This window comes from Malaclemys terrapin, chromosome 9 (genome assembly GCF_027887155.1).
Source record: "Malaclemys terrapin pileata isolate rMalTer1 chromosome 9, rMalTer1.hap1, whole genome shotgun sequence".
In the NCBI taxonomy this organism is placed as follows: domain Eukaryota; kingdom Metazoa; phylum Chordata; order Testudines; family Emydidae; genus Malaclemys; species Malaclemys terrapin.
Genome location: NC_071513.1, coordinates 62,510,759 through 62,526,915, shown reverse-complemented (window position 1 = coordinate 62,526,915; position 16,157 = coordinate 62,510,759). Strand labels below are relative to the sequence as shown.

Below are 16,157 nucleotides of genomic sequence, written 5' to 3'. Positions count from 1 at the left end.
TCCCAATACTTCCTGATCCCGAAGGTGAAAGGGGGTCTCAGGCCTATTCTGGACCTGCGCAACCTGAACAGGTTCCTAACCCGTTCCAAGTTCCACATGGTGTCCCTGACCTCTATTATCCCCTCCCTGGATCCGGGGGACTGGTATGCGGCCCTGGATCTCCAGGACGCGTACTTTTACATCCATATTTTCGAGGGGCACAGACGCTTCCTCCGATTCATGGTAGGGATGGACCACTACCAATTTGCGGTCCTCCCCTTTGGCCTATCCACGGCTCCCAGGGTTTTCATGAAATGTATGTCTGTGGTGGCGGCCTACCTCAGGCAGGAGGGCATACAAATCTTCCCTTACCTGGACGACTGGCTCCTCAAGGGGGAGTCTCGTTTCGAAGTGGAGTCCCATATGGAACTGCTCCTCTTGACATGTGCTGATTTAGGCCTGGTCGTGAACGAGACCAAATCAATATTAGTGCCCATTCAGCGCATAGAGTTCATTGGGGCCCTGCTGGACTCCTCCAGGGCCACAGCCTCTCTCCCCCTGGACAGGTTTGAGACCTTAAGGGATCTCATCGCCTCAGTTACGGCCATCCCGGTGACCACGGCGAGGGCGTGTCTTGGGATTCTGGGACACATGGCGGCATGCACTTACGTGGTCCATCATGCCAGGCTCCGTATGAGGCCCCTCCAGGTATGGCTGGTCTCCCAGTTCTCCCAAGCTTGGGACGGTCTGGACAAGGTTTTCACAGTCCCGTCCCCGATACTGGCTTCCCTCCTATGGTGGTCCTGCCCAAGCAATATGCTGCAAGGGGTTCCCTTCAGGGAGGCCAACCCATCCATAGACCTGATGTCCGATGCTTCAGACCTCAGCTGGGGAGCCCACATGGGGGACTTGCAAACCCAAGGAACGTGGTCGGCCCCGGACTTGCCCCTTCACATAAACTTCAAGGAGCTCAGGGCGGTACGGCTGGCGTGCGTGGCTTTCCTCACGCACCTCCGAGGCAACATGGTCAGAGTCCTCACGGACAACACTGCTGCCATGTACTATATCAACAGGCAAGGCGGGACTCGCTCCCTAGCCCTCTGCCGGGAAGCCCTGAACCTATGGGAGTTCTGTATAGCCCACAATATCTCCCTGAGGGCGGCTCACCTCCTGGGCGCCCGCAATAAGCAAGCGGAACGCCTCAGCAGGGTCTTTTCCCCCCAGTACGAGTGGTCGCTCCACTCGGAGGTTGCTCACCAGCTCTTCCAAGAGTGGGGAGCTCCCCAGATCGACCTGTTTGCAATCCATCAGACCAGTGTTGCCCCAGGTTCTGCTCCAGGGGAGGGGTGGGGGAAGGTGCAATCGCCAATGCGTTCCTCCTGAGCTGGTCAGGCTAGCTCCTTTAAGCCTTTCCCCTATTCCCCCTCATCGCCAAGGTCCTTCAGAAGGTGAAAGCGGACAAGGCAAAAGTCACTCTCATAGCCCCGGCGTGGGCCCGCCAGCACTGGTACAGGCCCCTCCTATGCCTCTTAGCGGCCCCCTTGAGGGCGCTACCCCTCCGCCCGGACCGCCTCTCCTGGGATGGAGGGGGTGCCTCCTCCATCCCAATCTGGCCGCGCTTCACCTGACAGTGTGGCTGCTCCATGGCTGAATGAGGAGGAGAATAGGTGTTTGGAGCAGGTAAGGCGAGTCCTCCTGGAAAGCAGGAAACCGTCCACGTATCGGACGTACGTGGCGAAGTGGTCCAGGTTCGCCAGGTGGGCGAGTGAGCGGAGAATGTCCCCCTTTGCCGCACCTCTCCAGTTTATCCTGGACTGCCTCTTATCCCTTAGGGCCCACGGACTGGCACCTGCCTCTGCCAGGATGCACCTGGCGGCCATATCGGCCTTTCACCCGCGGTGCAAGGCCACTCGGTCTTCTCCCACTTGATGACCTCCTGTTTCCTGAAGGGCCTTGACTGTTCGTTCCCATATGCTAGGTCCCCCGTGCCACAATGGGACCTCAACCTGATCTTGTCCCGTCTCACGGGACCCCCCTTTGAACCCCTGGCCACGTGTTCCTGGTCACACCTCTTGTGGAAGGTGGCCTTCCTTGTGGCGAGCACGTTGGCCCGACGTGTCTCAGAGCTCAGGGCCTTAACCTCAGTACCCCCTATATGGTTTTCCATAGGGATAAAGTCCAGTTCCGCCCACACCCGACGTTCCTCCCGAAGGTGGTCTCTGCCTTCCATATGGAGCAGAGCATCTTCCTCCCCATGCGCTGTCCTAAGCCCCACTCCTCTAACAAACGCTGCCTACACACGCTTGATGTGCTTGGGGCATTGGCTTTTTATCTGGATCGGACTAAGCCATTCCACAAATCCTCTCAACTCTTTATTGCCTTAGCCAAGCGGGCAAAGGGGCAGCCCATCTCCACCCAGCGGCTTTCCCACTGGATCACCTCGTGCATACGCATGTGTTATGATTTGGCAGGGATTCCCCCGCCACCGATTGTCCAGGCACACTCTACGAGGGCTCAGGCCTCATCAGCTGCCTACGTCGCCCATGTCCCCATCCAGGACATTTGTAGGGCAGCCACTTGGGCCTCAGTTCACACATTTACTTCACATTACGTGATCGCCTCCCAGTCTAGGAATGACACCAGGTGTGGCAGGGCAGTACTTTGTCCCAAACCATCGTGAACTCCTACCCATCTCCAACAGATATTGCTTGGAATCACCTACTGTGGAATACACAGGAGCAATCACTCGAAGAAAAAAGGACAGTTACCTGTTCCGTAACTGGTGTTCTTCGAGATGTGTTGCTCCTGTCTATTCCACACCCCGTCCTCCTTCCCCTCTGTCGGAATTGTCCGGCAAGAAGGAACCGAGGGTGGGGGGAGCCTGTGGGTCCCTTTATAGCGCAATATACAGGTGCCACTCCAAGGGTTGCCGTGGTGCTCCCCCAGTACAGGTATTGCTAAGGGAAAAACTTCCGGCGCCGGTGCACGTGGCGAGCACGCACACCTACTGTAGAATAGACAGGAGCAACACATCTCGAATGCCAGTTACAGAACAGGTAACTGTCCTTTAGGGATAGTCTAGGTTTACTTGGTCCTGTCTCAGTGCAGGTGGATGGATTTGATGACCTCTTGAGATCGCTTTCAACCCTATATTTTTACAATTCCCCATTGAGGTGGCACAATAAGCAACTGAGGGCTCTTAATACTGTACTGATGCTCCCCATTATTTTAGAGACATACGTAAATGTTCTCCTTATTTCTGTGACTATATCAAAAAGAAAATTCTAATTTGCTAGCCTACTGCTTGGTGTTATACCCTTGGAAATACCTGTTGTGTCTACACTGCCCTGCAGTTTGGACTGTGAGGGCGTGAACAGCTTTGTGCACAAAGTGCTGTGCTGTAACTCCCCTGTGTGGATGCTGCAGGGGTGAACTTAAAGGTCCTGAGTTTGCACTAGTGTACACACCAAGCTAGCTGGGCCTTAGGTCCTGGTGCACAGCAGTGTATGGGTACTGCACAGCTGCTTACTACCTCGACCTTGGGAGCAGGTGGCAGGGGCGTGTGCAAAGCCTGAGCTCCACTTCCTGGAGCAGAACCAGGACGGGACACTGAACAGAATCACCCTCTCTCTAAAAAACAGATGGGCCCTCGTTTGCTGCCAGCACTTGTGCTGGTTGGTAGGATCTGGCTGGGTTGCTTCATGCAGCTTCTCTCTATCTGTAAAAAGCAACAGAGGGTCCTGTGGCACCTTTGAGACTAACAGAAGTATTGGGAGCATAAGCTTTCGTGGGTAAGAACCTCACTTCTTCAGATGCAAGTAATGGAAATCTCCAGAGGCAGGTATAAATCAGAGTGGAGATAACGAGGTTAGTTCAATCAGGGAGGGTGAGGTGCTCTGCTAGCAGTTGAGGTGTGAACACCAAGGGAGGAGAAACTGCTTCTGTAGTTGGATAGCCATTCACAGTCTTTGTTTAATTCTGATCTGATGGTGTCAAATTTGCAAATGAACTGGAGCTCAGCAGTTTCTCTTTGGAGTCTGGTCCTGAAGCTTTTTTGCTGTAAGATGGCTACCTTTACATCTGCTATTGTGTGGCCAGGGAGGTTGAAGTGTTCTCCTACAGGTTTTTATATATTGCCATTCCTGATATGTGACTTGCCCATCTGACTCCAGAACTCCATCTTGGAGCTGGACTTTGCATAGGAGAGAGGAGGGGGTCTCCACCTGCAAGAGAAAGTCTATTTAACCCCCTGGGAGACCCCTCCATTTTGTCTTCAGCTGGCTAAAGGGATAGCCTCTCCACCCCCAAGAATACCTGAAAGAGACTGGAACAAAGGACAGTAACTACAGGGAGTGTGAGTGATTGCTGGACCCAGACTAGAAGGAGACTAGTCTGTAAAAAGGAGCATTCTGGAACTCGGGAGGTTTTTATCTGTACCCAGTTGTATTACTGTATTAGACTCAAACATGCGTGTTTTATTTTATTTTACTTGGTAATTCACTCTGTTCTGTCTGTTACTACTTGAAACCACTTAAATCCTACTTTCTGTATTTAATAAAATCACTTTTTCCTTATTAATTAACCCAGAGTATTTATTGATACCTGGGGGGGGGGCGGCAAACAGCTGTGCATATCTCTCTATCAGTGTTATAGAGGGCAAACAATTTCTGAGTTTACCCTGTATAAGCAAGGGTGTGGAGAGGGGTCGAGGCAGGCAGGGACAGGGAGCGGGGTGGTTAGATGGGTCGGGGGTTCTCGGGGAGCTGTCAGGGGGGCAGGGGTGTGGAGAGGGGTCAAGGAGGCAGGGAGCAGAGGGGGTTGGATGGGTCAGGAGTTCTGGGGGTCCTGTCAGGGAGCAAGGAGCAGTTGGATAGGGCATGGGAGTCCCGGGGGTCTATTTGGGGGGTAGGGGTGTGAATATGGGGTGGGGGTGTGGATAAGGGTCAGGGCAGTCAGGGGACAGGTACGGTCCTAGGGGGGCAGTTAGGGTGGGGGGTTCTCAGGAGGGGAGAGTCAGGGGACAAGAAGCAGGGAGGCTAGATGGCGGTGGGATCCTAGGGGGCAGTTAGTGGCAGGGGTCCCAGGATGGCGCAGTCAGGGGACAAGGAGTGGGGGGGTTGGGCGTTCTGAGCGGGGCAGTCAGGGGGTGGGAAGTGGGAGGGAGTGGATGGGGGCGGGGCAGGGCGGGGGCGGGGCTAGAGCGGGGCTCCCCCCCATCCTCTTTTTTGATTGTGGAAATATGGTAACCCTAGCAGACAGGCCCCAGGGTGTGGGGGGGATGAGCTCCCTATAGAGCAGCAGCAGCCCTGAGAGAGCAGGTAGCATCTCTGTGAGGTCGACTCCCGCTGTGGCCGGGGGTCGCTGCCTTTTGGAGCGCCGGGCAAGGAGGATGGGGAGGGCCTGGCTCCCGGCTCGGCCGGAGATTGGCTGAGGTGAACAGGCTCGAGCTGCGTGCCCCAGCCACAGCCGCCCCCGCTCCACTCCCTGCAGAAGGGTGACAAGACACCCTACCATGCCACCTTTCCTTCTGCGCTGCTGCTGACGGCAGCACTGCCTTCAGAGCTGGGTGCCCGGCCAGTAGCCGCCGCTCTCCGACTGCCCAGGCCTCCCCACACACATGGGTCCCACGGGCATGGACAGCCCCCTGACCACGGAGCCTTCCTGGACCATTGCACCCTGGGCAGTTGCCCACTCCCAAATCCAGCCCTGCTCATTGACTTTCAATGGGCTCTGTGCTCCTAAGTAACTCGTGACCTTTGGAAAATCCCTCCCCCCATTTTTGCTTGTTGCTATGTGACTGTCCTACTGCGGCCAGCAAGCAACAGCCCTTACAGGAGACAGCCCCTGGATCTGTGACCTCTTCACCGAAGCACATGGCCAGGCAAAGCTGGGGGCAGAGCCCTGATTCTCAGGCTGAGGAGCGGCTCCGCCTGCTGTGGGAGTGGAATACACCCCGTGTCTGCCCCACAGGCTCTCTCTGGGTATTGTATCGACAGCAGGTAGCCCATAGTCTCCTCTCCCAGCATCCCAGTCTCTCCTCCCCAAAACGTGAGAAAGGACTGGTGGCCCAAGGAGTTACTTTTGGTGCAGTTGGCAGCAATGGGCCCATCCCAACAACCCTACACTAGGGCCTGATCCAATGCCCACTGAAGTCAATGGAAGATTGTCTGTTATCAACTGGCTTTGGACTAGGACCTACTTGCACACGTGGACAGTAATTCAAGGTACTGATTAAAGGGCCCCTCAGGCCACTGCTGCAGCTACCCAGATATCGTCAGACGTGCAGGCCTGGCTTTTAAATCCTGCTAGGCCATTGCCGAAAATTCCCTCACAGCAACCTGCAGACCCCTAAGACTGTGGGGCAACGAACCCAGCCAGGTCTGCCAGCCCAACTCCCCCAAGGCAGGACAGCTGAGAATACTGGGAATGGATCTACGCAGTACGGTGCCCACAAGAGCACAGCAGAGAGTAAGTGGCAGGGAACAGAAAGTTACCAACTGGGGCCACCACATTTAAAATGCCTTTTTAATGTGAAGCTTTAATCCCTGCTAATGAGCAGTAGAGCGGGTGTTTATAAAAACCCTTCTGTGTTTCTGGATTTCCCCACCCCTGTGACCTCTGGAACTGCCCATGAGTCTGAGAGCAAAAGACACTGAAAAGTCACTACGGATCCGAGTCATTTACTCTCCCCGGAGCTTCTACATCTGGATACTGCAGGTTTTGCAAATGATTCTTCTGATTACGAAAATCACTAAGTCAAGTCAACGCAAAGCACAAGTGCCCAGCAGAGATTAGCTCGGAAAGTGCACGGAAGAAAAGAAAAGAGAAAGTTGCCCCATTTTGGATAAACATGATACTTCCCCCTCCGAGTTGGGTGTGAGGTTTGGCCATGACACACGCTGACCCTTTTCCCTCCCTTTGTGGAGCAGGGGTTGGCCTCACTGCAGACAGGAGGGTGGGGAAGAGGTGACTAACAGTAGGACGCTGGTTTGATGAGGATGGCAGAGGCTTGGCAGTTCCCACTACAGAAACTACCCCAAGTGATGCTCCCTTTGACGTTCAGTCGAACAGAATGACAAGCCGAGTACCACCAGCCCCCCTCATAGCTAGACGCACAGTTCCCACTGGAAGTGTCCTGATCCAGGTCTTTAGCAGAGAACTTCATGTTGTCATGCACGGTGGTAGGATTGTTTGAAGTCATGGCGTCCCCTGCAGTCCCAGTGTAAGAGCCCAGCCTCAGCCTGTAGCCATTGGACTCGTCTTCCAGACCGAAGAGGTTGTAGTCTGCGTATTTCATGGTGCCGGATGAATCGTGGATGACAAACCTGACCTGGTAGACCTTCTGCTTGGCGATCCGATAGATGTACTCCGTCCCCAGCCAGTAGTCATCCTGCACGTTGCCAAAGCCGTACTTGTAGGTGCTCCAGGACTCAGCCCAGGTGATCTGTGTGTCGTGCCGGTTCCGCTGGAGGACCATCCAGCCCTTGCTGGTGCTGTTCAAGTCACAGTAAACGACAATCTGGTGGAATCCTGTGGGCTGGATGACGAAGACGCCACTGACCCTGTTCCAGGTTATCTCGCTGCAGTCCTTGGGCCAGACTGTGCACAAGAGAGAGATCGCTTTCACTAAACCCCGTGGAACAGAACCCTGCTCAGCTCTTCCCACCCTGGGTCAGTGAGAAAGGGCCCCTCCGGTGTGCCACAGACAGCAGTGTCTGCACTGACACCCCGCATGCTTTGCCAGCCCATTGTCAAAGAGGCTTCAACAAGGGATGCAGACACTGAGCCCGAATCTGCTGGCACAGCCCTGGCATTAGGTCCTGTCACCCACTCCTGGGCAGTTTATTCTCTAACTAGCTACTTTGTACGTGCACACGTAGGTTTCCCAGAAGACAAACAGGCCCCTGTTCATACTCTGCAGGGGTTTTCGGGGAGGTGTTTAACACGGCAGACACGATGCGTGGGACACTGCGAGCTAACAGCACCGTGTGTCCTGTGGGGTGATTGTATCTTACAGCAGCGGGTTCTGCACCCCCTCAGCTCTCAGCAAACTCCTGTGCCAAGGGCTCTCCAACAGGGCGTGTGTGCTGAGGCCACCGACACCAGCTGTCAGGGAAAGGAGGAGTCTGTGGAGTCAAAGGATCTTGCCACTCATCCCAAATTTTGGCTGCAAACTCCCCACACCTGCAGTAGTGAGGGACACGGCCCAGTGGGTCACAGCCCTGGGTCCTGGATCCCACACAGTCTATCAGTGGTGCCACTTTTCCTGCAGAAAGATCATGACCCAAAGCTTCTCCTCTGCAGGACACGTTACAGCCTGTGTGTATCAAGCCCTTTCCCCCACACCCTCCCACCCTCTGTCACCAGAGTTCCTGCTCCCAGGGGCCTGTATAATCCCTGGGGATTCCCCTATGGCCCGGTCAAACAATGCATCCCAATGCCTTGTTCTGCCCTGCAGGGAGAAGCTGTGTGAATAACTCTTGTTGTTCTTCATATCAGAGGGGTAGCCGTGTTAGTCTGAATCTGTAAAAAGCAACAGAGGGTCCTGTGGCACTTTTAAGACTAACAGAAGTATTGGAGCATAAGCTTTCGTGGGTGAATCTTGCGTCTGATGAAGTGGGCATTCACCCACGAAAGCTCATGCTCCAATACTTCTGTTAATCTTAAAGGTGCCACAGGACTCTCTGTTGCTTCTTGTTGTTCTTGCATCTCATTTCTGCAAGGCGTGTATAGGTGAAGCGTGGGATACTCTTACCGTGGGCCTCTGGTAACTGCGGGTCACTGGCTCGGCTGTGCCGCAGGTTCCCTTTCCCCTGATCTGTAGGGACAGGAATTGGGAGATCCGCGTGACATGAGGGGTTTTCAGAGACTGTCTCCCAAGCACCAGAGAGTGTTAGCAGTGCATTCGCCTCCCCTTCTCCGTGTCCCTGAAACCCTCATCCAGGACAAACCGTTCTTCTGCCCACACTTTTGCAAACCCCCCTCACCACTCTACCTGGCTTCCGTCTGCTCCTCTCCAGTCTGGCCCAAATGCAGCCACCAAACTCACCGCCCGCTCCCATGGCTCTGCCCACACCACCTTGTGCCTTCCAGTCCCTTCCCTGGCTCTGCAGCTCCTCCTGCAGCAGCTTCCAGCCCCCGCGCCTCCCCTCCAGCTCTGCACAGCCCTGCCCTGCCTAGCTCGAGCTCTGTGTTAATTCTGCACCAGTCGCCCTGCTGCCTGCGCACCCCCATCTCATCCCGTCTGCCCCTGCCTGGCTCGGGCCCACGCTGCACCAGTTCACTCCTCCGCGCCCCCTCTGCTGCCCAAGGCAACCAGCACCTCCTGGCTTTGTCCCATGCTGCTCCCTGCACTGCAATGGGCCAGCCCCTGTGCCCCCCCGAACCTCCCTCCCTCCCTCTCCTCCCTCAAACCACCAAAGAGCTCAGCGTGGTTTGAATAGAGAGCTACGGTTGGATTGTAATTTCTCCCAGTGGCTTCAGGCCTCTATAATCCCCAGGCAGCCAGTGAGTGACGTCCTGGGGCCCCAGGGCTGGCAGGGACCCCTAGGGCCAGAGGGGAGGGCTATAGAAGCAGACACATGACACACCTGCCTTCAGGTGCTTTGGGTGGATGTTCCGGATTGCATGAGTGGGTCCCTTTAAGATGTTCAGGTTGTGTATTTCCTGGGTGAGAACTGGGGCTGACAGGGCCAGCAGGCCGGCGAGGAGCAGGAGACGAGGGCACCGGGCAGCTGCAAAAGGGAAGAGCCGGTGAGAAGCTGGGAACACAAACCCGCCCTTCAGGAGCCGCGACTCCCAGTTCCCTCTGGCCTGGAACATCACAACCGAGAGCTGGGACTGCTGGACCCTCCCGCCTCGCCCAGCACAGACTGGCACTGCCGCCCTCGCCCATCAGTCTGGCTGGGCAGCCGGCCACCGGCCAGCCATGCACGGGGCAGAGAGGAGACGCTAGGAACCGGCCCCGTTGGGACAGAGACTCCCAGGAGGGGGGCGGGTGCTGAGGAGTTTGGGACTCGCCCTGGAGAAATGTTCCCGCCCCACAGAGACACCCCTGTGCCATGGAAATAACCGGGCAGGGGAGGGCGGGAGAGTGGGTGAGAGAAAGGGAAAATGGAGATTGGGGCTGGGGGGGCACTGAGAGCCCTGGGAAGGCCTGAAGGGTGGGTAATGAGAGCCCCACGGACAGGGGGGTGGGGGGTATGGCCACAGAGCCGCAGGGAGGGGAACCCTGAGGTGTGGGGGCTGGGTGGGTACTGGGAGTTCCTCCTGAAGGGACGGGGGTTGGCCAAGGTCACTCAGCCCCGGGGTGTGGGAGGGGGACTGGCTGAGGGCACTCAGAGCCCCAGGAAATGGGGGTGGGGTGGGGCTGAGGGGAGGGACTGGCCAGGGGCACTCAGAGCTCGGGGGAGGGGCTGTCCGGGGGGGGGGGGCACTCACAGCCCCAGGAGGTGGGTGGGGGAGGGGCACACAGGATTTCAGGAATTCCCTGGCAGTGAAGAGCTGCTGGCGGCAGGGAGGAGCCAGCCGTGACAATCCTCACTTGGGATCCCTGGCTGGGCTAGTGGCTATGGGGGCCCGTGGCCCAGCTGCAGCGGAAGGTGACCTGAAGGAAATGCCTCGGCCTCCGGCTAGGAAGGGCCTGGGCCAGACAATGACCCACCGCGCAGTGTCCCAGCTCCCTGCCCCACACCTGCGGAGCACGGCCCATCCTCTGTAGGGAGGTTGGCATGTACCTTAGTGATGCTTCCTCCATCCCCAAAGGCCTCTCCCAGCCAGTCTCTGGCAACCCCTGCCGTTCAGTACGCACATTACCCTGCTGTGACATACCGGGGGGGGGGAACCCCTCGGGGATGGGGGGGCTGTCACACAGCTGGGCAATTTAACCCAGCTGGGCCGGGGTGACTGTCTCCCTGGAGCTGGGGTCTCTGCCCAGGTGTCTCTCTGCCCTTCCCCCCAATTGCCCCAAGTTGCGTTCCAGCCCCACGTTCACACCCACAAGTGCTGGTGGGTTCCAATCCCAGCTGAACACGCCCACCCGGCCCTAGTGCGGAGCAGAATGGCCCAGCACTGCCCCACAGACCCTCTGGCTCTCCGAGCCCACTGTTACCCATCACCGCAGCACGTCTGGCCCAGACTGAACGCTGCTGCTCTGTGCAGAGAGGCTGGCACTTCTCGCTCCTGCCGTACGAGGGGCAGGTGCTGCTACCGACTGCTCTCCCTAACCCCCGCCCTGCTGCGCTCTGGGGATGCTGCCCTGCTGTGGAGCTCTCAGGTGTCTTGAACTGGAATTTGTTTGGAGAGACACTGCTAAGGAGCCTTATCAGCCCCGAGCAGAGAGTACCTGGGAGCCTGCCTGGGTCGGGCGGGTCTGGTACAGCCTCCCCGCAGATAAGGCTCTTCCCTGGACCTGCCACCCATTGGAATCTGGAACGATTCCCTCCGAGGTAACACACGGGGCAGCCAGGGCAGGGCAGGGCATGGCCTGCTCCTCGGGAGCGTTAGGGCTTTCAGGAGTCAGAGGTGCCAGCGGAGTAGGTTGTACGTTAAAGCAGCGAAGGCAGTTGGGGGGCAGAGGAATTGGGTGCTTTGCCATTGCACTTGATCAGCTCAATTTGAAAATTCTTTCAAAGGAAATCCAGATGTATAGATCTGACTGGGGTACATGTACACACATACACACGCACACTCACATGTGCACACACTCATGTGCACATACACGTACACACATACATACCCACATGTACACATACACATATATACAGACGTACACATACATGCACACACGCTGTCCCTGGAGCGCCCCAGGATGCGACTGACGGGGTGGCTGGCTATTATGGAGGCAGAAGGGGGTTGGGAGAAAATAATCAAGAAGAACTTTTGCTGAAAATGCAAACCTAAGCTGGAAATCTGTGCAGGGCTGGGCACAGCGAAAATGATCTTTTGAGCTACTCTTATTAACCGTGGTCCTGTACTTCCTGGTTTGCGTCAGACCCAGGCAGGAGACTGGGCTGCTGTCAGCTGTAGAAGCCATTGGAATGAGCCAGGTCAGAATGAGCCAGGCCCTCAGAGCCTTCTGCCACCAATCGCCCCAGCAGTCACTGATCCATACCAAACCACGTCCTTCCAGTTAGGCAGTTTCATATGCACACGTCAAACCCTTGGTTTGCCACTCAGACACTACGGTGATGGGCACAGTAAGGACCGAGAGACGCTAAACGGACAGACAGACAAGGAAATAGTGGCCCTGCCTACAGGTGTGTGTGTGGTGCAAACGGATGAACACCAGTTGCTGGCTGAAGGCACAACCTTAATTCCCGCATCTCCTGTCTGTCAGCTATCGTTCGCTTGGCAGCCTGAGCTCCGATTTCTAACGCAGCGTTTTGCTCTGGCCTATTGTGGTTCTCATGTCCGGGGGCGCCTTGGCCCCTGGTATCAGGAGCGGTGCAAAGGAGGCTGCTTTTCAAAGGTCCTTAAGTAGAGTTGTCAACTTTTTACTTGCACAAAACCAAATGCCCTTGACCCAACCCCTTTCATGCCCTTCCCCAAGGCCCCACCCCCACTCACTCCAGCCCAGCCCACCTCCCTCAGTCGCTCGCTCTCACACCCTCACTCACTTTCACTGGGCTGGAGCTGGGGGTTGGAGTGCAGGGAGGGGTGAGGGCTCCGGTGGGGATGCGGGCTCTGGGATTGGGCTGGAGATTAGGGGTTTGGGGTGCCAGAGGGGGATCCAGGCTGGGGCAGAGGGTTGGGGTGCGGACTCTGGGAGGGAGTTTGGGTGCGGGAGGGGGCTCAGGGCTGGGGTAGGGGATTGGGGTGGGGGTGTGGGGTCTGGGAGGGATTAGGGTACAGGAGGGGGTTCCGACCTGGGGCAGGGGGTTGGGGTGCAGGGTGTGAGGTCTGGTAGGGAATTTGGGTGTGGGAGGGGGTTCCGACCTGGGGCAGGGTTTCTGGGTGCGAGCTCCGGCCAGGCGGCGCTTACCTCAGCCGGCTCCTGGTCAATGGCACACCGGTGCTAATGCAGGCTCCTGACCCCTGGTCTCCCTCCGCTGGCAGGCTCTGAGCAAGGCCTGCCCAGAGAACCTGGATGATGAGCTCTCGATCCTGCTGACAGCACCCCCCAGCACAGACAAACTCCAGCACATCTTGGAGGTGAGCAGAATGGGGATGGGCCGCAGGGGTTTTACCTTAGCCCTGGGGACTCCGAGAAAGAAGAGACTGGAAAATCCATGTTTCTATTGGATCCTTCCGAGTACGCATTTGTGATATAAACTCACTGGGTGACCTTGGGGTAACTCACTTCCCCCTTACGGCAGCAGTCTTCTCCACTATCAAATCTACACTGGGGAAGAAGGACAGAAGCCCCGACAATCACCTTCACCTCTGGGTGTCTGGTCCTGGGAGCCGAAACCAACTGGACTATCTGCCCCATCTCCTAAACTGCCCTGTCTTTCCCTCCTAGGGCCTTGTCCTTAGTGCTCAGCCTGGCCCCTTCCCAGCTTGTCCCTGACTTTTAAAGGACGCTCCAAGCCCCTCCCATGCCCGCTTCCCTTGGGGTCTCTCTCCTGGCTGAGCACTGGCTGCCCTTCTATCTCTCAGCAGGCCTGGGTCCTAGTCACAGGCTGTGTCTTGTCACGTGACCCCCACACTTATTCCCTTCACCCTAGGGAGCTGCATCACCTGGGCCAGGTGCAGTTGAGCTCCAACCCCTTTCCTGGCCATCTCACCCTGGGACAGGTTGAAACTGGAAACCTGTGGGTAACAGTAACTGGTTGCTCGCAAAGGTGCTGAAGACACAATGGAAGAGGAAATCCTTTGGCCTGGATTGAAATTATTCCGACTGAAAGCGAATGAGAGAAAATAGGTCCAGAGTTCTCTTCCTAGCAGCAGAAAATGTAGCGATTGATAGAGGTTCAGGTCAGAAAGGACCATTATGTGCATCTAGTCGCCCCCCTGTATAACTCAGGGCCTAGAATGTGACCAAGTGGTTCCTTCAGCCAACCATAGCATGGGACTGAGCCAGAGCACGTCTTTTGGAACGACATCCACATGCAGGAGAGCCAGCTGGCTACCAGAAAATCTCTCTTCTGCAGTGACGTGGGGTCAAGGGACACGGGGGGGGAAAGACATGGAGGCTCTGACTAAACTTAGAGCAGCAAGGCCAGGAAAACCAGGGTTAGGTCCCAGACCTGGCTATCAGATCTGCTGTTTTCTATTCCTGGCTTTGGGACCATGAGGGAGTCTCTGCACCGCTGGGTGCCTCGGTTTCCCCAGCTATCAAATGGAGCTAATCAAGGTTTTGTTTGTTCTCCCCATTTTACAGGGTGGGAAACCGAGAAAAAGTTGGGACCTGTCTACACTACAGGTCTGTCGTGCGTTTGTAATCTGCTGACCCCCACAGAGCCTATGGACAACACAGCTCCTAAAGGTACGTTTGTTCTGTGCTTATCCCCTATGTACCAGCAGGGCTGGACAGCATTTCTCACTGTGATGTGGGGAGCAGGTCCTGGGTACTAAGGGTCTGAAGAAGCTCTCAAGGACTAATTTTTTTTAAATAATTTTTATCAATGAATTGAGAGAAAACATACAATCACTGCGGATAAGATTGGGGGGTGACAAAATACAGGCAGAGTGGTAATTCTTGATGGGGAGAGGGCAGTGATACAGAGCGATCTGGCTCATTCGGGCAGCTGGACCCATTCAAAGAAAACAAATTTGAGCAGAGCCCAATGCAAGGTCCTATACGTGGCAACAAGGCACGCCGGCCACACCTCCAGAATGGGGACGTGTATCCAGGAAAGCAGTGACTCTGAAAAGGATTTAGGGGCCAGAGTGGAGAAGCCACTCAACATGAGCTCCCAGTGTGATGCTGTGGTGAACAGGGCTAAAGCCATCATTAGACGAAGGAGCAGAGCCGTGAGTAGGATAGGGAGGTGACACAGCAGCAGTGAGACTGCTATTGGAATACTGCCTCCAGTGTTGGTGTCCTCCTTTGAAAAAGATGGTCCTAGAAATTGGAGCTGGGCAGCAAAGAGCCACCAAATGTTCTGAGGGCTGGAGAAAAATGCCTTCTAGTGAGCTATTGAAAGAGCTCAACCTGTTTAGCTTATCAAAAGAAGATTGAAGAGGACTTCATTGAAGTGTTGAAGTGCCTTAATGGAGAGAAAATACTGGGTATTAAAGGGCTCTCTAGTCTAGCAGAGAAAGGCAGAACAAGACCCAATGGCTGGAAGGTGAAAAGAGACAAATTCCTATGACAAATAAGGCACAAATATTCAACAGCGAGGATGATTGAACACAAGAAGAAGCTACCAAGGAAAGTGGTGGATTCTCCATCTCTTGATGTCATTAATAAAGACTAGATGCCTTTCCGGAATGTGTTTGCCCCCAAAGTAGCTATTGTGGTAGACAGGAGGCCTGTGATATGCAGGGGGTCAGATTAGATGCTCTAACTGTCTCTTCTGGCCATAAAGTCTACTCATTTCTGAGAAACCGAGTGTAGCATTGGGAGCAGCCTCTGCTGTTTTACTGTCTAGCCGGCTTGCTTCCTAGAATGAACACTCATTGAGCGGGGTGATAAACAGGGAGTAGCTCAAACCTCCAAAGTGTCTGCCCTGTGGCAGGACATTAGCACTGCAGGGGAGGGGTGGGTGTGGCAGTGACATCACAAAGGCCTTTTGCAGGACCTCAGACTATTGGCCAAAGGTGCAGGGGAGGTGGTGACCTCACAGGGAGATGCTGACATCAGCCAGGCAGGACAGGGGCGCAGGGCTAGGGAAACCTCAGAAACCCCTGTGGCTTTGCTTCAGCAAGTCTCCTTCTCGAGATCTCTCTTTGAGGTCTGAGAGAGTATTTGGGTTCATGTATGTGACCACCAGGAGGAACCTCTTTTGAGTTTTCTCCTTTCTTTTTCCTGATTTCACTAGAAAACTGACGTCCCTGTTTAGAAGGTAAGAGCCTCCGAGAGGTTTGGAACCTGTTCAGTCTGCTGCATCTGGCGCCAGCTGAATTTTAGGCATGGAAAACACTAGCTTAAGGTGGCCAAATTTTATTCCCCACCTGGGATTTTGTCCCTTAGAATCTCTGGGGACATTAAGGTTTGTCCTTTTTCTTTTACCTTTTCCTCCATCCCTCCCTCCTTTCTCTTCATCTCTTACTTCTTTTGTCCTTTCCTCTAT

General features: G+C 55.5%; 1 protein-coding gene across 3 annotated transcripts in view; it reads right to left on the bottom strand.

The window, feature by feature from the left end:
• Positions 1 to 6,486: 6,486 nt before the first annotated feature.
• Positions 6,487 to 16,157, bottom strand: part of LOC128843732 (fibrinogen-like protein 1-like protein) — a 63,386-nt gene continuing 53,715 nt past the window's right edge. The window contains exons 1-4 of one of the 3 annotated variants that reach the window (XM_054040808.1): positions 11,090 to 11,182; positions 9,570 to 9,713; positions 8,735 to 8,797; positions 6,487 to 7,578 (exon numbers count right to left, since the gene is read on the bottom strand). In XM_054040808.1, coding sequence (XP_053896783.1) covers positions 6,950 to 7,578; positions 8,735 to 8,797; positions 9,570 to 9,713; positions 11,090 to 11,093 — 840 coding nt within the window. In that variant the 5' untranslated portion in view covers positions 11,094 to 11,182 and the 3' untranslated portion in view covers positions 6,487 to 6,949. Of the gene's footprint in view, positions 7,579 to 8,734; positions 8,798 to 9,569; positions 9,714 to 11,062; positions 11,183 to 16,157 lie in introns of those variants that run through there. The other 2 variants (XM_054040805.1, XM_054040807.1) reach the window with 2 other exon arrangements.